At 37.6% G+C, this 12,591-nt stretch overlaps 1 protein-coding gene across 1 annotated transcript; it reads right to left on the bottom strand.

Moving 5' to 3' along the window:
- Nucleotides 1-2,510: 2,510 nt before the first annotated feature.
- On the bottom strand, nucleotides 2,511-11,000 carry ZEB1 (zinc finger E-box binding homeobox 1; the record flags this gene model as incomplete). Its single annotated transcript, XM_033166348.1, is given in 15 exon segments — nucleotides 2,511-5,070; nucleotides 5,636-5,816; nucleotides 7,623-7,672; nucleotides 7,675-7,722; nucleotides 7,725-7,940; nucleotides 7,943-7,993; nucleotides 7,996-8,022; nucleotides 8,025-8,202; nucleotides 8,205-8,260; nucleotides 8,263-8,342; nucleotides 8,344-8,473; nucleotides 8,476-8,555; nucleotides 8,557-9,091; nucleotides 9,094-9,420; nucleotides 10,790-11,000. Coding segments are annotated over 15 exon segments (2,760 nt in total), but the record flags the coding sequence as incomplete, so codon positions are not given.
- Between the last annotated feature and the right edge of the window lie 1,591 nt (nucleotides 11,001-12,591).

Below are 12,591 nucleotides of genomic sequence, written 5' to 3'. Positions count from 1 at the left end.
TTGCAGTCTGCAAATGAAATTACAAAAACGGGAGCTTTTCATGCAACATTAGAATTGGCACTTGAATCCCACTCATATACAGAACTTTTTTTTTTTAAAGGAATCCCAAAAATACTGATCAGCAGAATTGGCACTACTACAGGTGTCACATATCTGTTCTGCATTTGTAAGCACTCCATTGTTTTAGTGTGGCAGCACCTTCACTTTGGAACTCCCTGCCTATTGATATCAAGTAGGTGCCTTCACTGTATTCTTTCCAGCACCTACTAAAAAAACACACAATCTTTATTACGGTCCATAGACCCATCAATTCGTTACAAAGCAAAGTATTTTTCTAAGATGGCGTCGTTAGCGCGAGCTCTGTGTTAGTAATGCAGTTTTATCAGTTTTTATCAAAATTTTATCAGTTTTTACCATTTTTATTAGTCTTTTAATGCTTACCAACCTTAGTATTCTTATTTGAGTGTTTGGTTTGGCAACTTGTCCTCAATTACTATATCTACAAAGCTGCTTATCAGCTGAAGGGGAGATCGAACACTCTTTCCTGGGAGGATGCCGAGCTCTCTGACTTACAACAGAAATTAGAAGTGGCTGCATACCCAAGAAATGTCCAGGAAAAAGAAGCAACCAGCTGCATCTCCACAAATGAGCCCACAGCAGAAGTGCAAGCAGAGCAAACTGGATGTTTTCATAAGAACACAAACCTCAGAAACTTCAGAACTTATTACTAAAACAGTCTTGTTTAGACGCTTTTAAATCTTAATTTATTCCAGTATTTCAACTTTTGTATGTTTTAAAGTAGTGTTATAATCCCCGTTTATCTTTTTGTAAACTGCTTTGAGGGGTTTTTTTGGTTACAAATCAAATGATGTATAGTTTATGAAGTAAATACCATAATAAATAAGAATGTGTACACGTTTGGATACCTGCAGCACAGCCTAATCGTGCTTACTCAGAAGTAAGCCCTGTTGTGTTCAAAGGGCCTAACTTCCAGATAAATGTGCACAAGACTACAGCCTTAAGTAGAAAACTTTATTTGGATTCCCCCCCTCTACTATTAGAAGTATTTCCAGGTTCATAACTTATTTATTTTGCATTTCCCAAGTCAGTATTTCTAGAAAAAGAGGACAGAAAAAGGACAAGTTATGGGGGTAGAAATTTTAAAATGAGGCATTAAGAGGCATTTTCAGAACATATATAGAAGATAAAATGCAGTTACATGAAATACAAATTTTAACTTTGGTTAAGAAGCCTTTAATACATTCTCACATTATGTTCCAAACACATTCAATGCCAATTTACCTTTGTTTATTGTTGAGATACTAATTTCATGATTATGTCCAAGGATAAGAGCCTCAGCTTTTTACTTCAGTGAGATTTGTTAAGTAGCCATTAACTCCTACCTCACTGGGAGCACATATCTTGCATGATGTTAAAAATACATGCTCTTATGCAGGAACAGAACAGCATATGTATGTATGTTAGTGGTATAGTGGCATGAAATGAAGTACATGATGCTCACTATGAAAATACTTTTGTGTAGAAAGCAATGAATTGACAATATTTTTTTCCTTTTGATGTATGGAATGCCTTTGACCATTTAAAAAAAGGTATAAAGGAATTCTTCCAATTTAAAAAAATAATAATGCGTACAGCAGGGACATTAGCTCATTTCCTTTCAAAAGAGCTCAATGGTATGTTCAAACAAGAAAACAAAAATTATAATTTAGCAAGGTGCTACCTAGACCTTCCTGCTGATCTGGAAATCAAGGAACAACTCTGTAAGGAGCAGATTCCACTTTAGTTGCTGACCTCAGAAAACTCACTAAACCACTCAAGTAATCCATTTGCCTACATCCAACACATGCTTCTTCTAACAGATTTGTTTCCCCACAAAGCTCAAAGTGGTTATCTGCACCTAAGCAAATTCTGAAGCAGTACATAGGCAACAGATTTTTAGGGATGCCTTGGAGATTGGTCACAGGTAGTTGTGGCAAACACACATTCATTTCTGCATCCTGCCATAGTCTCCAGTCCAATTATTATCTCGGGTTTTCGCGGTGCTTCAAAGTTGTCCCCAGGACAAAGGAAAGCAAGCTTCCAGAAGCATGTCAGATACTGCTGCTGTAGGTAAGAGTGCATGCTTTTGTGTTTCTGTTGAGAGCATCTGTTGGCTGATGCTGGTAAGGATTCCCAACCCACAACACAGCAGCAATTTCTAAAATTTAGAATATGAAAGAATGGGAGCATAGCAACAAAGGGTGAGGAACGCAAAAATTTCTCTCAGCCGTGAAGCTTAGTAAAGTTACTTTTTTCTTCACAGTAAAAGTTCTTGCTTCCCTGTTTCTCCTGTTACATTTGCACCTAACTATCATTTCTACAACTGAGGGGGAAGTCATTCCAGTTGCTCTTGTGAAATAAACAGGGCACACACAGCCTCAGTGATGTCCCACAGGAATGTGCCAAACAACCCTCTCCTTGCTTTATTTCTGCAATAATGACAGTAAATCAGGCTTGTTGACGCTTTTTATTGTGAGATGGGGAGTCTGGTAGAAAACTAGAAAATGACCATGATGTAACAAGGAACTTAAAAAAAAAAAGTTTCAGATTTGTAACTCACATACATGAATACAGGAACAAATTGGCACAGAAATGTTAAACATTGTTCCCAACACTGTTTAGAAGATTATTCTATCTTGGCTTAGCTAAGGAAATGAGTGTTTTATGGTTAGACTAAACTCTTAATAAAACGGCAGAGCATCATGCTATTAGTCATACAGTGAATTTCAAAATTTAAGAGCTTTATATTAAAAACTCGGAAAAGGTAAAATGAATTGATTGCGATTGTAAAATTGATACATTCCCGTTTTAATTCTTCTCTTCTACAGTCCAAGGCAAGTATAAATGTTAACATAACACTGTTAAATCAAATCTCAATGCAAGAGAACCAATTGCATCTCTACTTTAAATCTTATCAACTTTCCAAATTTTCATACTAAAATATATTATTGTATTAATACAAACTACAGTATTATACACTACACTGTGTAATAAATAAAGAAATATAAAAATAAGACACATAAATATAAAAGTTTTCTAAAACTAAAAGGTACATATGTCAGTAAGAAGGGTATTAATACTGCCAGGTTTGAAAACATACAGTACAAAATGTTGCACAGATCTAAAAACTAAAAGAAATAAAATAATACTGATAGGTTAAAATCAGCTAACATTGTCAATAAATGGGGTCCAGAATAACTAACATTTGGAAACATTTATGAGCCCAATAACATATGATGTATGTGTCTGAAATTAAGTGAACCAATAAAACAAATTAAAAATTTCCCTTCGTAATTACTATAGAGAAATTCTCCAAGTAAGTAATTAAAGAAAAAATAATACTGAAGAATTGCATTATGAAATGTACCAGTGCTTTTACTTTTCTGATGGCTAAGTGTTTTCCCCCCATGATTTTGTTTTATAGAAGTTCAATATAAATCAACAAATGCTAGTTATTGTAGGCCACACATTGGAGAAAGGCTGGTCAGAGCCTTTAAAATACTGAGAAATGGCACTTACAGCACACAAGGTCTTGCATAAGGCCAAAGGAGATACAAAGCTTCATGTCATATCCTTCATATTTTAAACTACATACTCCAGACACAATTACAAACACTGATTTTGACAACTTGGCTGTCCTTACCAGTATTAACACTGTTAGTCCCTGCAATCAGAACCCCACCACAATCTTTTCAAACTACATTTTCAACCACATGAGTAAGAAACTTCAATTCTTCTATCAGCTGCTTCCTTAAGGCTAACAATACACTTTAAATGAGAACATGTTCTACTAACAACATCTAAATGTTTTTAACTGCTACCTTCTAAGCTGAATTTACAAAGGTAGTCAAGCACTGTTTGGAACTGCATCATACCTTTCTGCTTAAGGGAATTTTGTAGTGCAGAAGTTCTCACATTTTAAAAATATAATAAAATACTGAAGCGGAATTAGCAGAATTGTTTCACTGATAAAATCAAAACAACGACAACAACATAAATCTCTCCCAATTGTACAGTTGAAAAATTGAACCAACAAAAAAAAAAAAAGAAAAAAAGAAAAATTATTTTTGTCTTAATACTGATAAAAACAAACTGATGTCCAACACATATCAAATAAAACATGTTTCCTACAACATGTTAAATATCTGCTTCCAAAGTCACCATGTTCTTCTAATCTGTTTCAGGTCACAAACTTGTTCCTAACTTTGAAAAGTGTGAAAAATTACTAGGTTTGAGGTTCAGGCACACCTGGATATATATATTTTTTATATTTTCTGTTTTTTTTTCTTTTTTGTTACACAGTAGTGAACAGGAATCACAGTGCACAAGCTACTGTGCTTCCATGAAAAGCATGTAGAGTACAGAACAACCTTCATTGCCAGCAGCAATTTCGCTGCCTTGTACAAAACCACACCATCAGTTAAGCTTTATTTGCTGCTGATTCTGACATTGGTTCCTCTTTCTGTATATCTTCTTGTTCAGCACTGCTTTCTTCATTTACAGCTTCCTTATCCTTCATGCTACCTTCACTTATTTCTTCCTCTTCTTCGTCTTCCTCCTCCTCCTCTTCATCTTCCTCCTCCTCCTCCTCTTCTTCCCCCTCCTCTTGTAATTTCCCACATTCTTTTCCTTTTGGCGGTTCTTCCTCCATCTCTTTGTCTTCCTCTTCTTCCTCCTCTTTTTCGCTGTCTTCCTCTTCCTCCCTCGTCAAGCTCTCTCTCTCATCGGAGTCGAGCTGCGAGGGGGAAGCCCCGGGCCCTGCATGCTCATTACTTAGCCGCTCCTGTGCCGCCTCTTCCTGTTCTGTGCTGTCACGTTCCTCAGCTTCCCTTTTGCAGTAGGAGTAGCGGTGATTCATGTGCTGGGAGTAGGACCCCGAGTGCGAAAAACGTTTGCCACATTTGTCACATTGGTAGGGCTTTTCTCCAGAGTGCAGTCGCATGTGTTCAATCAAATGATGCTTGTGTTTAAATGCCTTTTTGCAGATCCCACACTCATGAGGCCGCTTACCTGAAAAAGGAAAAACAATATAACTTCCAGGCGTGTGTGTTGGGACTTGATCACTGTACACACATACAGACGACCCATGATTTGTTTGGTCTTTTTGAACAGTTTTGTTCACTGTTTCGCTCAAAGACAAAACTAAACGTGACTACCACTTTGACCACTGATAAAACTCTTAAAGAGTGGAGGATGGGAGAGGCCTTTGGCATCTAATGTTACCTATAACTAACTGATCACTTTCTTTCTGGCTTCATCGCTAGTCATATTCACTCTTTTTTAATTCACCTGTATTTAAATTAATTAGATACAACTTGTTATGTTCTTGTCTTGATCCACCAAGGCAGCTATATTGTCAGCCTTCTGTATCTGTAGTCAATGCAAATGCACACCTGTGTGGGCAACCTTATCTGCACAATCTTGCTCCTCTGAACCCAATCTGGACAGGCTGGAGGTGCCTTTTTACGCAAATGGTGAGGCATATTCTCACCTGTGCTTGTCTAGTTGCCAATGACTACAGTTGGCTCTGGGTAGACTTAATAAACTCAACCCATCTACCTTCTTGTTCACATACCTGTGTGTTCATATTTATGTCTCAAGAGTGAGCTACTCTTCTGGAATATTTTGTCACACAAATCACAAGCATACATTCCATTTTCTGTCTTCCTCATCTTCTTCTTCGGTGGTGTGGAATCCGAATCATTCTGATCCTCTACATTTGATACACCTTCTGAGCTAGTGTCTTGCCTTTCATCCTGAGAAATCAAGGAACAACATTCTACTGAAATGCAGTGAACACAACAGGCAGTATGAAGTTATTTTCTTACTAGGTTTTGGTAAATGTATTTAAATCTCAACCACATTGATTTATCTTTTTTGTAACCTACCATTCTAACTTTGCTAATAATTGGGGGTCATGAAGATTTAGGTTAAATAATTGCCTGATGTTCAGGCTTTCAAGTGGAACAGAGAAGCTATTCTATAATTAAGAAGGGTGATATCATAGGCAAGGATGCTATAGACTAAAAAATTGTAAGAAGGCACTTGGCCAATATGTTCATTTAGCTTTCTCAAATGTTTTTAGCAGTAATGTATAGGTGCTCCAGATTTCACTACTTTGATACCAGTTATGAAGAAGTAAAATAATTTTCCAATGTACTGTATGTGTTTTAAAAGTTGTTTAATTTCACTCTCAATTATCTGCATATATTTCTAATGCATTTCCAATGAACCTGTGCTAAAAGTTCACCCTCGACTGTTAAGGCAAAACCCCCAAAAGTAATTTCAATTCCAGCATTAATGGCATCAACAAGCTAAAAACAAGCTAAAAAAAGGAGACTTTGTATTCAATGCATCTAATAATAATGTGATCACTACATAATCAGTCACTCAGAAACTGATTTCCCTCAGTAATTTAATAGTTAGACCAGTGACTCGCATTAGCTGCATCCTATGACATATGGAGAACAAGGTACAAACAGCAGCTTGTGCATAAAATGGAATATGGGGACTGGGTGTCTGGCCTGCCAGCATCTGCAGCTAGCTCCCAGGATGTTAAGCGCATTACTGCATAGCAGACATGATGTAGCAGTAGAAGCCCCCTCCCCCCACCTGTTGCCTCACAACTAGACATCTATGCCAAGGTTGGCTTTTCCTGCCTGGACTGTGTGAAGACTCCATGTTAGCAGCAGACAGCTTCCTGTAACCAAACTACAGCTGGGATGAGTCCTTGCTAGGGAGAGTAGCACTTGCTGAGGTGTCTGTAGCTCACTGACTAATCACAGGCTAGAGTTTATATAACCCATTCACATTCACTGCCTTTGACTTCATTTGCCCTTATTGCCATTTAATCTGACTGGCTATGGCAACAACACCATGGGATAACATCTTAGACACCTGCAGACAGAATCATATGGCTTATTCGGCTGATTAAAGGCTAAAAGGCATTGGGCTAAATGAGGATGATGGAGACCGGAATATGGCAGTATAATCAAGCAGTAACCAGAGAAAAGTAACAATATAAAAAAGCCATGAAACAATGCAATTATTGGGCAGATCAGTATTTGCAGTAACATGCACATTTCTTTAGGAATTATTAAAATTAGAGAATTCAGCACAGGGCTAATAATTTTGTTACTAATTAGAAAATGCAGGCGTTGATTGTTAAAATACCCTCAATAAATATTTTGGAACGTGCCTCATAATATAATGGACACAGGTCAAAGGTGTGTAACATTACCATTGTAGAGGCTATGATAATCACGTTGTGTAGCGTGGCCACATGGAAAGGGAATTGCAATACCAGACACAAATTCTTGTCGTCATCTGCATCTAGTCCAAAGTAAAGCTAAATGGTGTCTGGCATATGGAATGAAGGCCTTGCTTACATTAAGTGTGAGGTATTTGCACAGAAAATGCATTCTAACTCGTATTAGCTAAATGCAGCTAGTCAGAATAATCTAATATTAGCAAAATGAACACTTCATTTCCCCACCTTATTTTGTGACTTTATATGTTTGCCTCATTAATTAAAATATATAATTATATATTGGTTCAGGTACCTGACTTCCATTGGCCCTGCATCTGTTTTTGGTGTTCTGAACTGTAGGTTAACGGTGGTTGAATACGTATAAGCTACCTGTGGGATAAGAATGGTTTGCTATTGGCAGCAAGAGCTCGTCAGCATGGAACACTGTTCTGGTCAGCAATGGCAACAATTGTAGGTAAATGGGCAGTGACTGTAGGTATAGCAATATTAATGGGATTGGCACTTGGTGGGATTACATTTACAACTGGTTCAGAGTCTGTAATACTGCTGTCCTTTTGCGGTTCTTTTTTTGCACAAGTCAAGTTCAATGGTTCTTCTTGGACAGAATAGCACTGTTCTGGTAAACACTAGTTATAGTAGATCGCTCTAATGTTTCTCCATGTGCTTTGGTAGTGAAAGGTCAAGAGGTTCTATTGTGGCTCTTCCTGGACACCTCATTAGGTACGCGTACCCTGTGAATTTCTAGATGAAGAGAGGTTAAGGGGTGATGGGGATGCTGTGTTACTCCGTGAACCATTCTGAGCTGATCCTGTTGATACAGTCTGTGGTTTATCTACCTTGATGGAGCTTTCAGAATTAGACGTGCCGTCCCTGGTTGTTCATTTGCCGCTTCCAGTCCTGCGTGGTCATCATTATCCACAGAATTTTTTATTTGTCAGGCTCAGGGGAAGATGGTCCTGATGATGGTACAGAAATTTGGCCACTTGCCATTTTTTCAAACACTTTTTTACTACTCCAATGGCAAATTTACTGAGTCGGCAATTTTTGAGAGCTCTTCTGAGCTTGGTTGTGCATTTAATGCATAATAGGCTTTTAGAATGGATAAAAGATTTTTTAGAGGAGGTTGGCCAGGAGATAGATTAGCTCCCCTGTTTCTGGTGAAACAGAGGGTTCGGACTTCTCAGCTTCTGCACCGCTGAGCTGAGATGGCTGAGTGGGATTTCTGATCATAGTGCTTTGATTCTTGAAGTGCATTGGATTCTCCTGGGCAGTCATCACGAAGAAGGCAAGTGCTATCATTGGTCTCTCCTTCAAAGCTTTTTTCTTTCTCAGATTTCACCCTAAGATCTTCTGGCAACTTTTCGATTTTGCAACTGTTTGTTGGGGCGGGGTTTTCTTTTTTCAGATTCTGTGGCACAACCTGAAGTTGACTAGGCTGCTCCAGACTGTAGTTGATGATAATTTTGGTTGTCCCATCTTGATCAACCAAAGGAAGACTGATAGCTGAAATGAGGGAATGTCCAGCTTGTTGTATGGATGCAGTGTTGATTGTTTCTTGTTCTTTGGATGTAAGAAGATTGGCGTGACTGTTCTCCAACACTTGTTTTATTACATTGCCATCAACGGCAACTTTAAGTACATTTTGAATGTCACTTAAGTTGATACTTATTGGAGACACCAGACCAACGGTTGGCAAAACAACAGCTTGCACCACACCCTGAGGAGAACTGGTTGCCTGTAACGGGCCACCACCACTAAAAACCCGTTTTGCAAAGGGGCTGAACAGTTGATTCCTGAAGCAACCACTATGGGCTTGAATTCGTAATCCACAGGTTCAGTTTTAATTTGGTTAATGGGGAGCTGTTCTTGTAACGGCTTATTCTCTATCTTTTGTCGTACTTGTGGTCTTGCTGGGCTACCCGGCGATGCAGAAAGGGAAGGGGAAGAGCACTGAGATGTCTTGAGCCCTGATCGTGCCCGGCCATTCACAGGCACCAAACCAATACATTTCTTACTGCTTATGTGGGAGCTGTAGGAACCAGAATGGGAAAAACGTTTCTTGCAGTTTGGGCACTCATATGGCTTCTCTCCTATAGAGGTATAAAAGAAAGAAAGAAAGAAAGCCATTATAATCTAGGAATCTGAACTAATAAATTATAGCTTGGATTTTAAGGGTCTAGAAGGATAATAGCTGCAAGCACACTGCTACAAAAAAGTAGGCTCTACAGCAATCATGCTTCCACAAGATGTGGAACACTTTGTATGTAGCTTCACTTTATTTGCACAACGCTCTAACTTGCGTCAGCAGAAAGTGCTTTCCACATGTGGAAAGACACCTTGGATCTGGCGCAATATCTGCTCAGCAGCTCCTCAAAATCTACTGATGCAAAACTAATGACAAGCCAATTCATATGCACACTTATACTACCCTTTCAAGTAACTTTGCACCAAAGCCTTCAGAAAAAACAATGCAAAAGGCACAATCCAATGAGTGTTAGCTATTGCCAAATCCCCTCAATGGTACTTAAACATTTAACTATGAATTTTTCTCTCCAAAGGTAGGGATTTAATCTGGACTGTACTACATTTTCTATGGGGGGGGGGAAATCAAGATTTCACACATTTATAAAATCTGCATATCATCTAAGATAAGCGTCCAAAAGCTCATCTGTTCAGCTGAACCAATAAATGACATTGTACACACACACACGCTCCAGAAAAGGGAAAAAGAAGGTTTTTTTTTAAGAAGGCAAAATCCAATAAATGAATGGCATATGACAGCTATAGCTGCATGAACCAAACATTTAACTAGCAGAAAGAAAATAGCTGCACTTGCTGTTCCATAAATGCTTGCTCCAGAGGTAATACAGTACTTTATATCAGGTAGGATCTATAACAGTTCTTGTGGTTTTGCTTGCAGAAGCTGATGCACAGATTGAATGTTATTTATATTTTCTTGTGCAAGGTATAAAAGAGTGGCTGGGAAACCCAGCCAGGTGGGCGGGGAATAAATAATAAATTATAATTATTATTATTATTATTATTATTATTATTATTATTATTATATTATTATTACTACTACTACTACCCATGAATGGAAAATGCCTTTGGATACAACTCAACAGCAATACAGTAAGTATAAACTTTAAAATCACCACTTCTCAGTACGAACACTGGACAATGGATATCCAATGGCTGAAACAACTTAGTGCCACCTTACAATTTAGCCAGAACAAGGGTCATACAGTCGAAGAACAGCTTTGAATGTACAGTAACCTTCTTTATTGAGCCTCCTTAACATATTTATGTGCTTTCACTATATCTTACCTAATTGCTGACAAATTATGTTCAACACTCCAAAACACATAATTTATGCTGCAGGCTATAATTTGGTATAGTTTTAACATAGCAAGTGGTATGCAACATTTTATACTGGCAAGCAGGACTTAAGATATTTACCACTGTGGATTCGTAGGTGTTCCTTTAAGTGATGTTTATATTTGAAAGCTTTTCCACATTCAGTGCACTTGAATTTTCGGTTACCACTAGATTGAGTTACATGTCTCTGTAAGACAGAATGTGGATATAAATCAGAAGATAAAGAGAAAACAGGTATAACGAAACACACAAGTGAGGAATCTCTTATTGCAATAGAAAAAAGGATAAAATTTTAATAGAGTTAAAAAAAATCATCAGGTGATTGAAGATATTGCTTGTGAAATACAAACTAGCAAGAAAACGGGTGAGCAAAGTTAGAAAAATAAGCACAAAATAATTTTGCCCTCTATCAAAATTTCAGGTAGAGACTGTATTGGCATTTTACATGTCTAGGAAATTCAACAAGGCATTCCCTTATTCTATTTGTAAAAGACATCCAAAGAATCTGGGTTATGAGACAAAGAAACATTAAAGCCTGTTTAAATTTTAATTATTTGACTTGTTTTTCCATTTACATGCTTCCGGCTCTTACTGTTGGCCTCGAATTCCTTTATGTAACGACATCACAGGGCTGCTAGGGAAGATGGTCCAGTAACAAATGCACTCAGTCACAAATCATTCTCCAAATAAATACACAGAAATCATATTTCAAAAGTTAGTAGAGCTCACATATAACTAATAATCAGCATTAATAAGTTATGTTGAAGCCATGTAACTATTTTGTTTTTTAAAAAAAGAACCAGTCAACACATTCTAAATATTTGCAATATGATTTAGCCCTTCAGCCTACTTATTTTTAGGACTCAGCAGATAAGACATGGAATTGAGATATTTATGCAAGAGTTGTCTTTGTAGTAGGTATGTTTTTACCATTCAGTGGAAAATTTATTCTTTCCTGCATTTGAAATGTTTTTATTAAGCACACACTAATTGGATTCAGCTAAGTTCAAAGTTATAAGAGTTAAGATTCCAGAAATCCTTGTCTGCCTTGATACTTGAGAAACTTTCTGGGGAAAAAAAGATGTATCAAGCAGCTTTCAACCTTTACACTGTATAATTCACTTTGATCTGAGCTGCTAAACTCAAGTTTACACAATTCAAAGGTGCCCAGGGCTCCAGCCTGCATTTGGTAGAAGCTGTAGATGCTCAATTCATACTGAAAATAGCCAAGGTTGGTATGCATGCAATTCTGCCAATGCAGTGGATACATTTTTGCCCCCCCCCATCTACTATATTCATTGCACCAACAAGGGATCCACAGGAAAACACTTCTATGAAATGGAACGAAACAATGGGAGTCCCACAAGAAAGGGCTGCCCAACTTACTGCAATATTAGGAAAAACAGCCCATACCTGACATTCAAGTGAATGTACAAGGCAATCTGTACAATTGTCTTGTTATGGGGGTGAATTTGCTTTAATAAAAGAAATGCAGTTCACAGCAAACACATTATCATGAAATAATAATAATAATAATAATAATAATAATAATAATGGTGCAAAGGTAACATTTTACTAGGTTATAACTAGTCCTAATTTACTGAATCACAAGCCAGTCTTTTAAAGCCCCATTAATTTGGGGACATACATTTAAACTTGTGATTAATTTCCCCATTGAACTTAACAGTGCTTATTATGGATTTTTGTATCCCTATAAATGCTCATCTGAATTAGGCATTTGCTGAAGTTTTGCAATGAAATGTTCCCCATTAACTTTAATGGAACAGGACTGGACCGGCAGTTCACAAGTCTAACTCTCCAGTGCAGCTTTCCAACAGAGAAGGAAGAAGTGAAGGTTCCTGTTTGAAATTGTGACCCACAGC

The sequence above is a fragment of the Lacerta agilis genome, chromosome 12 (assembly GCF_009819535.1).
Source record: "Lacerta agilis isolate rLacAgi1 chromosome 12, rLacAgi1.pri, whole genome shotgun sequence".
In the NCBI taxonomy this organism is placed as follows: Eukaryota; Metazoa; Chordata; class Lepidosauria; order Squamata; family Lacertidae; genus Lacerta; species Lacerta agilis.
This window is presented reverse-complemented; position numbering and strand designations above follow the sequence as displayed.